At 32.0% G+C, this 15877-nt stretch overlaps 1 protein-coding gene across 1 annotated transcript in view; it reads right to left on the bottom strand.

Moving 5' to 3' along the window:
- Positions 1–840: 840 nt before the first annotated feature.
- LOC118184283 (uncharacterized) overlaps positions 841–15877 on the bottom strand; it is a 104196-nt gene continuing 89159 nt past the window's right edge. The window contains exon 6 of the mRNA XM_035353932.2: positions 841–7454. Coding sequence (XP_035209823.1) covers positions 7401–7454 — 54 coding nt within the window. The 3' untranslated portion in view covers positions 841–7400. The remainder of the gene's footprint in view (positions 7455–15877) is intronic.

Here is a 15877-nt window from a genome sequence, read left to right as displayed (position 1 = left end):
CCCCATTTTGTGAATGCATAGTTCGCCATATAGAATCATTGCTAAAAACAACAGACGCCCATATAACCAATTAAAATACATTTGGAAGACAACATGAACATAAAAAAAAAAGAAATAGATTGCATTCATCTGTAAATTTGGTAAAAAGTGTTTTCTAAACAAACTTAAGCAAGCAATTTTGATCATAAAAATTAGAAAAAAAAAAGAAAAAAAAAGAAACGAAAATAAAACCAGAAGCCTGTTTAAATTTCTTTCAATACAATAAATCGTAATTCTTTGAACGGCGAATGTAATTGCTATCTTTTTAAAATGAAAAATATTTTGCTTCACTTTCATAATCAAATTAAACAACAGGAATTTCCATTTTAGTAAAGAACTTTTTTAGTACGTTAGAGTGGAACTGGGTGTGATTACTAGTGGCGCCATCTAGTGAAACTTGGCCAACTTGCTTTCACGATTTTATTTTGTTGTTTTTCTAATATTTTCTTCAAATAGAATGCATTTGTTTTTGTTTCTGCATTACTAAACTTAACTTAAATGTTCATACAGTGTTCTTAAACTTAACTTAAATGTTCATACAATCATATAGATAAAATTTATTCAATGAAAGGAAAGCATTAAAAAAATCACCTAAATTAATTATGAATAAAATATTGCATACGGTTATACATAAGAATTTTACTTATTCATTAATTTATTTATTCTTTAAAACTTAAAATAAGTAAATTCAACTCTGAAAATATTAAAATCTAAAAATTTTTAAGCTGTAGAAATTCTAAGAAAGCTTTAACTTAGTTAAGAAACAAGGTACTGAACTGGGTACTGATTTATATTCAAGGATTAAAGTAAATCGAATATCATTATTTTTAAATCGAATATTATTTATATTTGAAGAATAAATACTTTCTTGCGTAGAATCCAAATAGCTTACATTAGAAAAGAAATATAATTAATACGTAAAAAAGATCTTAAATAAAATAGAAAATATACATTTTTTAGTGCCTCTTAATCATATGTTAACATTAATCATATGTCTGAAACTAACTGAAAGCAGATATAATTTGAGCTATATTTTTGTCAATTTTTACTTCCTTGTACGAAGTAAAGAGGAAGTATTGTAATCGCGAAAAGTTTCAGGCAGCGTATTTCAACGAAAATATCCATTTTGACCGCTATCGAATGCAATTTAACGATGTTTTTGCGTGATATCTGTACGTAAGGACAGAATAAAATACTCTTTTCCTTCAAAAAAAATTATAAAACTGCTTTAAAATTAATTCTGAAGTGCATATGTACGTACGTATCTCGCATAACTCAAAAACGAGTAGCCTCAGAACGTTGAAATTTTGTATATAGGACTGCTATAACATGTAGATGTGCACCTCGTATTTTGGTTGCAATCGGCCGCACCAAACGTATATAATATACGTTTGGTAAATAAACTGAGATCACTGAGCCGATCAGTTTATTTACTCTTATATGTTTGTAAATTGTACATTTTTTGCTTTAAAAATGATTGAATTATGTTGTTTTTATCTTCCGGTTAAGGATTTTATGCCTTTAGTAAATCTGTGTGCAATATTTTAGAATTATGAGCAATTTTAAAGTTGTTTAATTGCCGCTAAGCCTTTTTTAATGGCGGCCATTGATGTTTACATTTGAAACAGGAGACTAGTAGATTTGTTGCCAATCTAGAGAAACTTAGCTTCGCAACAACAAAGATAACGCATTCATTTATTATTGCCAATTAAATCATGCTTAATTCTTTCTGGAATTTTTTCGAGGAAATAAGCGTTTGAGATTTACTTCGTAATTTTTAATATAGATATTTTGAGTTTTTATGGATTTTTGCCTTCTTGCGAAGTGAGAACTGAATTAATTAAATGAGAAATACTCAATCGTCTGTGAAAAACTGTTTCTTTTTTTGTTTTGTTTGATTAATTTTTTTTATACATAGTTCTAGCTTTATTATAGTGTTTGAATAGAACATGTGGCAACGATTAGATAATTCTTTAAATGATATACATTTTGTGCATTCTGAGTTATAATATGAACGAAATATAATACTGTTAAGTAAACCTAGCCCTAGAGTGTCGCTATGGTAAACAAAGTGAATTTTAAAGAATGCATTTATTCTATTGTGGTTTATGCGCTGTAGGCGAAGTAGGTTTAATTCAATCTAATAAGTTATTAATAAAATGCAAGAAAAATGCGTATAATTTAATATTCCGTACAAGGAAGTCATGTGATATACACATCAGATTTTTTCTATTTTTAGAAGCCTTAATTATCTTATAATCGTACCATATGTTATACTTCGGTACATTTACGTTGAATAACTAATTTAAGTTAAATAACTAACTTCTTATTACAGTAAATTTTGCACACTTAAGAGTTAACTTTTGTTACTTATTATATTCTTCTTAATCGCCTCAATCAATCGTCAATTACTCAGCTTTAAAATATATTATTTAATTAAAAAATTTTAAGAGAGCTCAATTTTTTTTTCTTTTAAACATGATTAAAGAATTATTATCATATAAAATACTCACTATATAGAACATAATTATTTACAGCTTTTGGAAATTTACATGTGCCTTTTAAGAGTGCATCATGTGCATTAACTTATTGAATATGTTAGTTCGAATTTTAACAATACCTCCCTGTTTCAAGAGACAAAATATAGCTTTATTTGGCCCAATTATAACAGCTCGTGCTCTCATAAATGTCTACTTGCTCAGTGATGGTTTTTTTTTTTGTTATACAAATGAAAAATCTAGTAGTCATTAAGAATTTATCGATAATTACCTTTAATGCTTTAAATTTTCTGTTATTTCCTTGTCAAAAATTTGAAAATGAAATGTTCCCACAGCGTCTATTTTAAATTAATCATCTGTTTGTAATTATTAACAATATGTAATTAATATTAATAGATATAATTACTTCACATTAAATATATAATTAATTTTAATACATATAATTACTTCACATTAAATACATAATTAATATTAATATTAATAATAATTGCCCTCAGTAATACTTGCTAGTAATAGTAATACGTAAAAATTACTAATTTTTTTTTTCTTTTCTTCCAAACGCAGATTTTTAAAATCAGCTGAACTAAGTAATTTCAAAATCTAAAAAGTAACTAATTTTTCTGGATTTTATAAACGTTCTCAGTTAGAAACTTTCAAATAATAAAACAGTTAGCTTAAGTAACACAAAGTGATACTGAATAACTAGCATTTTCTTATTAAACTTTAGATCTAATCATTAATTTTTTCCTTTATTTATCTTCAATATGTAATTCCTTACTTCCTCGATCTGTCATGTGGCCTAATGGTACCTTCATTCAGGGCTTAATTTTTAAAATTAAAAGTACTGAAGGCCTATGGAAAGCCGTTCGGAAAGTTTAAAATATATGCGTATAAATGAAATAGGAAATAAATATAATACATAAAATTAAATAAATTGTAAAGTGCATATAAAAATTAATGAATTAATTTAAATTAAATAATAAATTGAAATATTGGGGTTCATCTTAATTAGGGTTGCGACAGGAGTAACAATCTCACTTAAATACTGAGTGAGTCTCGCATTTGGACTCCGACAGGTTCTGGCTGAAAGCCCGTATTCTGTCAGTAAATTTAAAGTCGTTATAATTCAATTGAAACTAAATCCATGTGCTTCCTGCTTGAAAAAAATTGGGATGTTATCAGGTCTTGAAAAGTTCTTAATCATCATAGCAACTCAAAAGATAATAATGTACGGTATTAAAAACGGCATAGATAGGATCATCTGTTAGTTCCCGTAGAAGATCGTGAGAGCGTTTGATCTTCATATTTTAATAATATCCTTAATAACTTGGCGTTTAAAGAGATTCATAACACATGCACGCTTCTTGTATTACTGTGTTAAACGTGCTTCGGTTTCCGCTTATTCTCAAGAGGTGGCTTTCATGTAATATTTTTTGCATGCTACGAGTATCTTTTCATAGTTTGACAATGTCTTTTATTTCTATACCTTCGATAGAAACCATTATACTGGAAAACCTCACCTAAAGCAATTAATCAATTTGTCAGTTTAAACGCATTCATGATTAAGAAAGGCTCATTAGAAGATACAGAATCCAATTGGAAAATAGCAGGAGCAATTTGGAATTATGATGAAGAAATATTCTTTTCTGGGACACGTTTGGAAATTTTGGGCTTTTCGGAACCAACCTCAGAACGGCAGGAGGATCAAACAAAGTTTTCTTGTAGAATATACTGTTGTGGAAATTAATTTACTTAACAATTAATGTTTAGTTAAAGCAACTTTACTTTCAATCTCGTTTTCGTCCACGCTTTCTTGCCAGGGTTTTAAAAAGCTAACGCGCATGTATTCAAATAAGGTAAAAAAAAGTGCTATTTAAGGAAAGAATCTGAAAGGTGATTTCAGTTAGTTAGAAAGAACGTGTTATGTCTGCTTGAAGGCCACGTTGTTGTTTTTAATTACTAGCAATTGACGTAGAGTGCTTCTGGCCTTTAAACTTGTTTCCGCCGACTTCTACTAGTCAGAGCCTTCCTGCTGGTTAAATTATCCTATGAGCCGTTAGGTTAAATTTGCTATATTTTATTTTAAATTCCTCGTTACCTGTTTTGAGTTAAGAAGAAAAATCTGTGAAATTATACTGCGTGATCAAAAGGGTCCTACTTTTCTATTGACTTTCTGTTGTAATTAAAGACCTGAGAATAATTCCTCGTACAGTCTTTTTAGAATCTGTTAGTTGATGTACCTAAGAATACGAGACTCTATATAGTTTCTAAGATTTCTTAAACCCGCAGAAGAGAGATGGTAAGCATAGACAGGTCGGAAAGGCGGGCGGCTTAATAATCCAAACTGACTGATGTAAGGAAACAAATAAGAAATGTTATATGTGGTAAGGCGATTTGAAACAGAAAGAAGGAAGCTTTGTATAGCCTAAGACAAAAGATCCATTCTCGAATCTGTGTAGCATTTACTACGTCAGTTTGAAGAAATAGACGTTTTTTGTAAATATATCTGTTGATTTTTTGAAGAAGGTGGCTTTAATTTCTATCTGCAATAATTAGTCGTTTATCGGAAAATATGCTTAGCAAATACTTCAGCATTTCCTTAAGTTTTCAGGCATTTTTATAGTGTTATAAGTGCGTCTTTAGAAGTAAAATAAATAATTGAAAAAGTATGTTTGCAGGGAGACCGAATTTCGACAGAAATGTCTGCCTGAAAAATCGATAGATATTGCTTTAAAACGCGTTTATAGAAGGGCAGAGCATGAGCAGAATTTTAATATTAAATATTAGGCATTAAAACAACTTCGAGGTGTAAATCCAAGTTATAAAATTCAACTTAGCGCCATTTAAAAGGGAGAGGAATAATCAAACAGAGCAAATAAATGAGCTGCTTTTTTAAGCAGGACAATAGTGTCCCTATCAATCTTAATAATACTTTTAATGACCAATTTTTAACACAGAAAAATTAAATATTTTGCTATTGCAATTATTTTTTATTTATCGTGCATTATATGGAATCTTTTCTTTCGGGGAGGATCTCTTTTTGTTAAACAGGAATGTCCTCGAAAACAAAATGTAGAATAGAAAATCTCTCGAAAGAAACAAAAAATGCGATTTATGCTAAACCTTTGTTATAAATATATGCTCGGGTTGACTTTTTATTGGAGGTTATGGTTTGGACTTAAATTCCTATAGTATTTGCTTGTACATACATTTCTTATTACTTTTAAAATTTATTTACACCTTTATTTAGCATAAATCTTATGCCATAGCATTTACGTACCATTGCGTATTATCATTGAAATGCAGTTTTGTTTTATGACTACGTATTACTTTTGGAATGCTTTTAGTTACATCCTTTACAAAATGTAACGGTAAAATTTGAGTAAATAAATCCTCACGGATACAATTTAAATGCGTATAATTTTGTTAGGTACTTTATGTGAGACTAATTTGCACAATATATTCTTTTTTTATCAACTCAGACTTACAGATAAATATTTATATGTTTTGCTGAATTTCGTTTGATATAAAAGAAAATGTAATTTAGATTTTCAGGCCAAATATCTGAATCCTTCGCAAACTGGAATATATTGGATGATACCATTCCATTAGAAATACAAATCTGATTTTAAATTTTAGCTCTTCCTGTATATTTTTACTAACAAAAATATAATTTAGGTACGGCCAAACATGTATCCTCAAACGTCAAAAGTCACGGAATAACATAATGCAGATTTTTATATGGTATTCACACCGTGTTAAATCTTGTATAAATACTAAAAGCCTTATCATTGTCACTTATAATTTCGTGAATATTGTGAAAAAGGCTCTAACTTATTTGGACCACTTGACGTGAATTTTCAGATTTTGTACAGGAAACGGTAGTTGGATGATGAATGGAACATTCAGTTTCTAAAATTGAGCGGATATCCAACATTCTTGGATCTACTGTTTGACATGAGTACCGAGGATACTTGATCAGTTATTTCCATTATTTCCCATCACAGACAGGTCAATAGCCAGTCTATAATCGTATTATATTTTTTTTTAAATTAACATCGCATTGAACAGAGATAGTATTTTCTGAGATGTCAGATAAACAAAATACCGAGATCAATCCTTTACATACTTGCTTTAAAAATATACTCTAAATTGTGCATTAGATTAAATATATACTGATATCAAACAACTGAAAATAAATTCGGATTTAAATGAAAAAAATCAAAACTAATGCTTTATAGGCATTAAAAATAAACAAATAATTTCTGAATACGACTATGAAAAAGGCTTAACGAGGAATTTGTGAAATTTTCCTATTATGTGGCCTTGGAAACTCGAAGTGATTGTGTGCGCTCTTTATAATATGCATACTCATTTAATTCACATTACATGTTTATAATACTTCTTTTGAGCTCATCAGAAAATTAATTTTCATCGAACTATTATAGTATATCGCATTATTCAAAAATAGTGTTGACAGTAAAACGTGGCTTTGGCAAAATAGTCGGTAATTGAAGGGAGATACATCAAAGCACTGCATCAAAAGCTTTTTAAATCAATTTCTTCTGTGATTCTATGGCATTCTATTTCAAAATGACAGTCCAAAGACAATACAATCACATAGATTGCATTTCTTCATGATTCCTTTCGCTCACAAATCGTAGAAGACTGGCGTAATTTTCCATGATGCACTTTTGAGAAACGAGAAAAGGGAAAATAAAAAAGACATCTTAGAGTACTGCCTCTCGTGTCTTGGAATCGATACTTTTCCCAAAATCTCTGAAAAAGAAAGAAAAATTCTCCCGAAAAATGGAGAAGTAGAACAAAGATTCCATTTTCTCCGGAACTTACACCTCGTTGGCTTTAATATGCGTTTTCCCGTCTATACGTGCCAACACTTCGGGAGAGGTAGCATTCCTAGAAAAGGCAAAAAACAAAAATTGGATTAAAGCCAACGAAGAAGAATGGTGTGAAAATTTATGACAAAAATTTAGTTTAGGAGTAGCATTCAAATATTTAAACATGCATAATACTAGGCATTACAATAATATAATATTTTCTTATGCAAAATGTTTATTAGTTTCCTACAACACGTTTAAATTTATCTAAATATAACCTATCGTTGTATGTTTAATTTTAAATTCTAGATAGCTATAGATTCCTTTTCTATCCCATTGGTTTGTAATAAAGAAATTTTGAAAATATATTACAAAGTGTGCAAAAATTAGTTTTGAGATTTATTAAGCCAGATAATATTTCAAGTTGTTCTACTCTTCATATCCTCGATTTTCTGAATCATATAATTCATCCCTGCAAAACTAAATTAAATAAATATATTGACATAAATACATATTTGAAATTATTCGTGTGTTGCCAGTTTAAGACCACTGATATGAAGGACTTACTGCACATTCTTAGAAGTGCTACTACATGTGTTAGCTCACCAGCGGCCGAGCGCTGGACACTGGTAGCTCGGTCCGAGGTTGAAATTACGCGAACGAGTTGCTGCGTGGTTTTCATGGTTTTCTCCATGTGTAACGTGTATACGAGCCAGGTTTTCTTAGAATGTCCTCCACGAAGGCATCCCTCCCCTTAGGCAGATAGTCATCGAGGCGTCGCCGTGATCACATAAGCAAACAAGCAAAAGCTAAACGTGTTTACGTGTTTTCTCGAGATTAATTACTGTAAAGATCATAAGTAGCGGAGTTACCTCCTTAAACCTTAACTAAGCACTTTATGAAAGCGTGAAATCCTATTGTGAAATTTGTGTGTGAGTTGAGAAGATAATATTTTTATTTTCTTCGTCATTATACTATTATTCAACTGAAATTTTTTGGTTACGCCAAACTGATTTGTATCGTATGTATTCATATTCCTTCTCAAAGCACAATGCTTTGTACAATTTCATATAATTTTAGATACTGGTATATTTATCCCCAGCAGTATATCTTTTCAAAATAGAAAAAAATATTGAGCAAAATACGGACTTTTCAAATTAAAAATTCTGCGCCTTTCAAAAAACGCATTCTTGTATTATTACTTGCAGTACCCAACTTCGGTTTAAAATGTTTTATGTGTTCGATCCCATTGTCACTATTTCTGGTTAAAATATCCGACTTAAACTGAGCCTCTCATATAACGGGAGGGTAGTTAGGAAGAACACCATTTGTGATAAAATCGCTAATGTAGCACATAATATTAAATAGCTTCCGTAACTATATTTAATTAAACAATACCTCATATTCTATTAAGAAGCAAATTATAATTTATGAATATGAATATACATGAGTTCTGTACAAGACGGCCTATAATTTTCTGTTGGCCTTTCATATATTCATAAATACAAATTCTAATAAAATATTATGACAGCTATTTTGTTTTACCTCATTGTCCTCAACAATACGAAAAGGCCGGGTAAACAATATTCACATAGTATTGTAATGCATTCATATTTCTGTAATTCTGTAGATGCCATTCATTGCAAATTCGTATTCGAAATCTATAATACTTAAAAATCAGATTTATTATCTCCTTCCTGTTAGTAAGTTAATTATTCGCGTAATAATAGTAAGTAATAGTAAGTAATTCGAGTAATAATAGTAAGTTAATTCAATACTGATGAAAACTAGAAATGCAGTTTTTCGGTATTTGACTACCCACAGCAACCGAAATGCGAAACCGTTCTTATCCTGAGATGCAGAGATATGATTAAAATCGGTTAATCTTCAGTAAAACATTCAAATTAAGTAGTGGCAGACCTACAGCTATTGAGGCCCGAGCGGAGATTTCCCTTAAAAAAAAAAAAAAATAATAATAATAATTTACATCTAGCAGAAAAACATATGTTTTAAACAGCTTATTGATCTGCCACAGCTTATTGATCACAAATAGTTGCCATTGCCACATCTGCACTAAGAGGCCTCACTATGGCAGGAGCAAACAAGGCCGCCGTTCATGAGAAGAAAGAGACAGCAAGAGGAACGAAATGATTGGCACCAGCAGAAAAAATTCAAGCAAGAATCCAGACCGGAGGCCGCCAAGACCAGTCGTCCAGGGGCCAAACGGAAAAGACAGGAACCCGAAGACTACCACCCCAAGAGGCCGGCGTAGAGAGGGCGAAAAAGGAAAGTCACCATGGAGGAAACTCGAAGAAACCAAAAGAGGAAGTTAACTTCCATGAATTCTGTAACTTGGAATCAATTCTGCCAGAAGAGGATGTCGGAGTTCCAAGTCAATCGAAAAGTCAAAGATAAGTTAAAATCTTCTATAAATTTTTCTTTTGTTCTGAAATGTTATGTGTAAATACGAAGTTCTATGTGTTGACGGAAGTCAATTTGTCTCGGTTGAGACTTAGTTTTGTTTTACTGTATTTAGCTAAGGCAAAAGCATTATTTTCTTTAAGTGTAAAATCTAAGAGCAAGCAGTTCGTGTTGGTCGAAAGACTGGTTCTGTTATGTTAAAGCCAAAATTTGGCCGAAGTTAAAATAGCTTCGTATTCTTGTATTAATGGAAAATTTAGTTTCAGTGCCGCCAGCTTGGCGAAGAAAGCGTGAAGTAAAATTTTATTTTCTCTTATTCATCTTATGGTAAATTGTAAAAATCATATGTATTAGAATTTTGTAAATATAGGTAAATACTTGAAAGTTATGTAAAATTACAATTTAGTCTAGAAGCATAAAATTTTAGACGCTAAAAGTAAATGCTCAAAAGAAACGAGTTAAAACCTAAGTGTTAAACAGTAGATAAAATCATACTTTAGAGCGAAAGCCTGCATGTCAAAAGATGAATGAGGGGGATATTTGGAATGAATGTGTTTTTTAGGGTTCTCCACCCACACTTGAATTTAAGAATGTTAAACATAGCTCATCGAGTTTCAGTATGTTGGATTAGGGTGTGTCATATTTGGTCGTTTGAAATCTAACAAATCATTGTGGTTAGGGGAAGTGTTGAAATACAAAAACACGAAGATTCCTGTTTGACACCACACATGGTGGAGAACCAGGGTAAAGTTAAATTCATGTTTGAATATTTGAATGAATGTGAATGTAAGCAGCTAAATAAGGAAAAGAAAAGGATCGAAAACGAAAGAATTATCAAGTGTTAAAAAAGTATAAATTATAATGTATTTGGAATATACTGATACGTATTTCTTCCAGATGCTGGAAGGAAGAGAAAAAGATTGATTGATGAAGACCAAACAGCAGAGAGGATCCTGTAAGAAGATATTGTATTCTAATCGTCTACAAAAACGATTGTAATTTTTTTTTTTTTTTTTTTTTTTTTTTTTTTTTTTTTTTTAGACAAAAGTTTGTTTTATGTAAACGAAGCTCTTGAGTCTTAGGTTAGAATATGGAAACTTTTCAACAGGTCGTTTCTAGGACCTGCTTCCAAGTTTACCAAATTCTGGCAGCGGCAAATGTAGGGTTTATATTTATTTTAACTAACATTTATTTTAAATTAATCTCTCTTTCCTGTCAAGCCTTTATTTTCCCCTAGAATTGCCAATACTAGAGTATGTAAATTGTAGTAAAGCGCGCAGTATATTCAAATTTAGCAGAAGTAAGTTGAGTTTAAATAGAAGGAAAACGAGTTTGTATGTGTGCTTCTTGAATCGCGAACGTGAAGGTTGCTAGGTAGAAATTTAAGAACCGCGCGTTTCGGCCTGTGTGCCTATCTCGGCAGTTTGCTGAATCCTTCAACTGCTTAATTATTAAGCTCGCTGAATCTCAGCTGTATTTTTAGAACGCGGTTAGGTTAGTTAAGATTTCAGAGCCTCGTGGATAGTGATCTAGCTATTTATTCATCCAGTCATTATTTTTCAGTTTTACATTCTGTTTCTGTTAAACCGCCGGGTCGGCGTAGTTTGTGAGCGTCAAGTGAACGCAGCTGTTATTTTTAAAGTGGAATAAAAAGGGCTTTAAACCCTTCTTACGTGTTTGTGTAAATTTACATTTCGTAGCAGTCAATACCACAGTTGCTGACAAGTTGGGGGCCACACAATACTACAACTTAAAAATGTTTTTATTTTTTCTATCAAAATAAAAAATAATAAAATTTTTTTGCGAGCTTTCACTTCTGAAAAAAATAAATTATAGCTTCATCAAAATTAATCTTTTTTAACTACTGCTAACTACTTTCAGTGGAAAGGATTGGCAAAATATTAACTCTTACTTTGCTCATTGATGATTGAAGATACCTTTAAATTAACTTTGAAAAGTTTAAGGAAGCATCTGAAATACACACTATTAAAAGAATCTGTAGAGTCAACATATTTGAATTTATCTAAATATAACTTGTAGATGTAAGCTTAATTTTAAATTCTAGATAGCTATAGACTCCCTTTCTATCCCATTTAATCTATAATAAAGAAAATTTTGGAATTTGCAAAGTTTGTAAAAATTTATTTTCAGATTTATTAAGCAAGAAAATACACTCATGTCCATAAATTAAGGATAATTCTGAGTAACGCGGAAATCGAACTCTAAAATAAATATATCACCTGTAAAATCACTACACACATCTTCAAGAATGATATGCAAATTTCAGGAAGTAACCAGATGACACCGATGGTACGTCACAATGACGAGAGAGTAAGACAGTGATATATAAGGAATATAGGCAAAGAAGTAAAATTGTTCGCAGGCGCTTTATAAGCATTTCAGTGCAATAACCGAATAGTTATGACACAAAGGACGCATTTGGATGATTTTTTACGTGGTAGAATTATCGGCCGTTTGGAGTGTGGGTGTACCCAACTGGAAGTATCAGACGAACTTGGAATTGCACAGAGTGTCATCTCCAGGCTTTGGCAACGATTCCAAGATGATGGTAATGTGAGTAGACGTTACAGCACAGGTCGCTCCAGAGTTACAACGCGAATGAGGACCGGTATTTGACAGTTACTGCCAAAAGAAACAGGCGGAGCACAGCCTCAGACCTGTCTTGTCAGCTCTCTTCAGCCACTAGTACGACAATTTCAAGGCAGAACGTGTACAGACGCTTAGGACAGATTGGTCTATATGCTCGTAGACCTGTCAGATGCGTTCCACTTACTGCAACTCACTGTCGCCTGCGGTTAGCCTGGAGTAGAGAGCATGCATTGTGGACACCGCAACAGTGGGCTTGTGTGATGTTTTCCGACGAGTCCAGGTTTAGCTTGCAGTCTGATTCTGGCCGGACTTTCATATGGAGAGCTCCAGGTACTCGTTACCACCAAGAAAACATCATTGAACGACACCGTTACGGTGTCGTTTGGGGTGGAATTATTCTGGGTTCCAGAACTGACCTGCATGTTCAAATTGGAACCATGACAAGCCAAATCTATCGGGACGTCATTCTGGAACAGCATGTACGTTTGTTTCGGGGCTCACAATTTGTGTTTATGGATGACAACGCCCGTCCTCACCGTGCAAACATCGTAAGCGAATGCCTTCAATCGGAGGATATCCTCCTTATGGACTGGCTAGCATTCTCACCGGACTTGAATCCAGTAGAGCACGTGTGGGACATGCTTGGCCGACGAGTTGCAGCCCGTCAACCTCTTCCTACATGTCTACCGGAACTTCGGAGAGCATTGCCTTTTGAGTGGTGTAATATCCCCCAATATCAGATCGATAATTTGATACTCAGCATGCCTAGGCGTTGTACGGACTGTATTGCATCGACTGGGAGAAATACAATGTATTAACAATCATACCAACCATGTAATATTTTTTTGTTGTAAATAGGTTTTTTTTTGTAATTTGCTCCAGGGAGAAAAAATCGCTAATTTTTTTAATAATATCAAACATATACCATCTTTTTTTTTTTTTGCTCTTTACCTTTTGTTTAATAAATAAGTTTTACAAATATGTCAAATTTGTTTTGGTTCTAACTCTTCCTTTGCCTGATTTTACATTATCCTTAATTTATGGACATGAGTGTATTTGAAGTTCTGTTATCCTTCACATTCTCGATTTTAAAGACTGACCACTTTAAGGTCATGACCATTTTAAGGACTGACCACTAATTTTAAGGATTAAGTTAAGGACTGACCATTTTTTAGCTTCTTCTTCCGTCCTTTTTATATAATTTTACATATAGGTATATTCACTTAAAAACTTAAGGTTCTTCGAAGGCCACCCCTAACCAGAGGCCCAGATCAGCCCGCTTCTTTATCCCCTTTCAATCAGCACGCCCCTGGTCAAGAGAATCTTAAACTTCTACCCAAGAGATATACATACGTAATTCAGAATCAGGAATTAAATCTTCGCTTCGGAGATAAAGGTATGAGGAAAGAGATGTATGCATAAACTAGATTAGAATAACGGTTACACCACTTTACCTCATAACGGAGTGATATATTCTATATAGCGTCATGAAACGAGATCTGCATTGATAATTTAAGCTACTTGAATCATGGCTAGAAATCGAGAGGCGATGAGAATAATATCTGCAACCAATTAATATCTTTATTGGTTGCCGAAGATGCATATATCTAATTAATATTAACAAGAAAATAACTGCGAATGCGTCTAGTATACACAATTTATGCTGTGAATTCAGAATAGCGTGAATGTTTAAACAATTCGATACATTCATGTTTTATTCGATCTGGCTTTATTAAACAAGGCACTAATCGAAATAGGCTAAAGCAATGCTGTCATATTAACAGATCGTAAAAAATGAGAACAGTTATTTCGAGGCAATACTACACTAGTAGTTTTACCCGCAAAAGATGAAAGAATTTGATTATTAAGATGCTGAAGGATTATAACCGCAGTAGTATTCTAGGTACTATGTCACAATCGGAGTTTTCAAGTTAATAATTCATGTTATCTGTTTACTCTCAGATAAAAATTAAGAAATATGTTTAACATACATCTGGAAACTTGAACCTTTAGTAAGAGGTAAAATTAGACTTTATTTGGAATAGCCAATTTCAGCATACTTTTGAGTAATTTATTCCATAGAAAATCTATTTCTGTGTTTGCCTTCTTAATCAAACTAAATATTTTCACTCATCTAAATTAAAGATTTACATTTCCTATTAATCGCTATCACAGCAACTTTGTTGTTGATTCTCGTCTTTATACTAGTTAAAAAGTTGCCTAATTTGATATTCTCATTAAAGAAGATGAATATTACATCAGGAAGACATAGATTAATAAGTGTTTCCTTATTAATTAACTGCTTGCCAATTGTTTGATGACTATTTTTGCTAATTCATTTTCGGCTAAAATTGCTCAAAAAAAAAAAAAAAAAACTTCTTCAATTGGTGTATATATTAGATTAATATATCGAATAAGTTAATATATCGAAATTTGTAAACTTTCATTATATCTTAATCATTACTCTCTGTGGTCTCTTCTGTATATATCATTACATATATTTTAGGTTTTCTTCTCTTTTTAAGTATCCGCAAACGATGGCGTGAACAGTTCATATAGTACAACTTAGAGATTGGACTGCTTAAGAGATTGAGTTTGTAAAGAATAATTTACTTCCGAATGTGGAAATTCTTTATGTTTGTGTTTTGAAATTCATTTCAATAAAAAACTGGTGTTATGAATTATACTCATGTTCAAAAGATGTCCTAGGCTGGCTATCATTATAAAATGTATCTCCATATATTCTGACGAAGCAACTTTGCTGTGATTTTCACAATTAACATATGCGTAATAAAGAGAATTGATATACTTGTACTTCTTGCATTTAGGATCTCTGTAGTAACTCGAAACAGGTGAAAAGGAAAGTGACACTAATGATGAATTGCTTTTGTCAGAAAATCTGACATTGAAACACTAAATCGATAAAAGTGAAATTTTTCACCTTATCTCAACAATTTGCAAGTGAAAGATTAAGAAATTTTTAATAAAGCTTTAAATCACCAAACTTGGCTAATCTTTGGAATATGGTAACAGGTAGTTTGGCGACATTTTGGTAAGGTGATAAAGGTTACTAGCTAGGACTTTAGCAATAATCTGAGAAGTACATAGTTCCAGTCACAGATTATTTTGTGGCGACTTTTATAATAGATAATATAGAGGGAAAAGAAAATTAGTGTAATGGTTAATCTTTAGATTATGGTAACTTGGCGATTTTTTGGCGACCAATCCTGCTACAGCAACCTGCTAGTTTTTGTTTGGAAGCCATTTTGTTTTCACGAAGTAAAGGCATGTTTTTTTTTTTTTTTTTTTTTTTCAACATTTTTTTCCAACAATCTGCTAGCCGAATTACGCTTATGCTAGAATTTTTATGGAACAAAAGTGCTTAATCATGACAAAGATTAGGTGCGAAATTGGGAGAAAGTGCAGAATCGCAAACTACTTGCCGCGTTTTTAAGAATTGTACATACACGG

This window comes from Stegodyphus dumicola, chromosome 1 (assembly GCF_044657685.1).
Source record: "Stegodyphus dumicola isolate Sdum_Otavi_A_Nest chromosome 1, ASM4465768v1".
Classification (NCBI taxonomy): Eukaryota; Metazoa; Arthropoda; class Arachnida; order Araneae; family Eresidae; genus Stegodyphus; species Stegodyphus dumicola.
The sequence above is the reverse complement of the archived record's forward strand: the minus strand, read 5'-3'. Positions and strand labels throughout refer to the sequence as shown.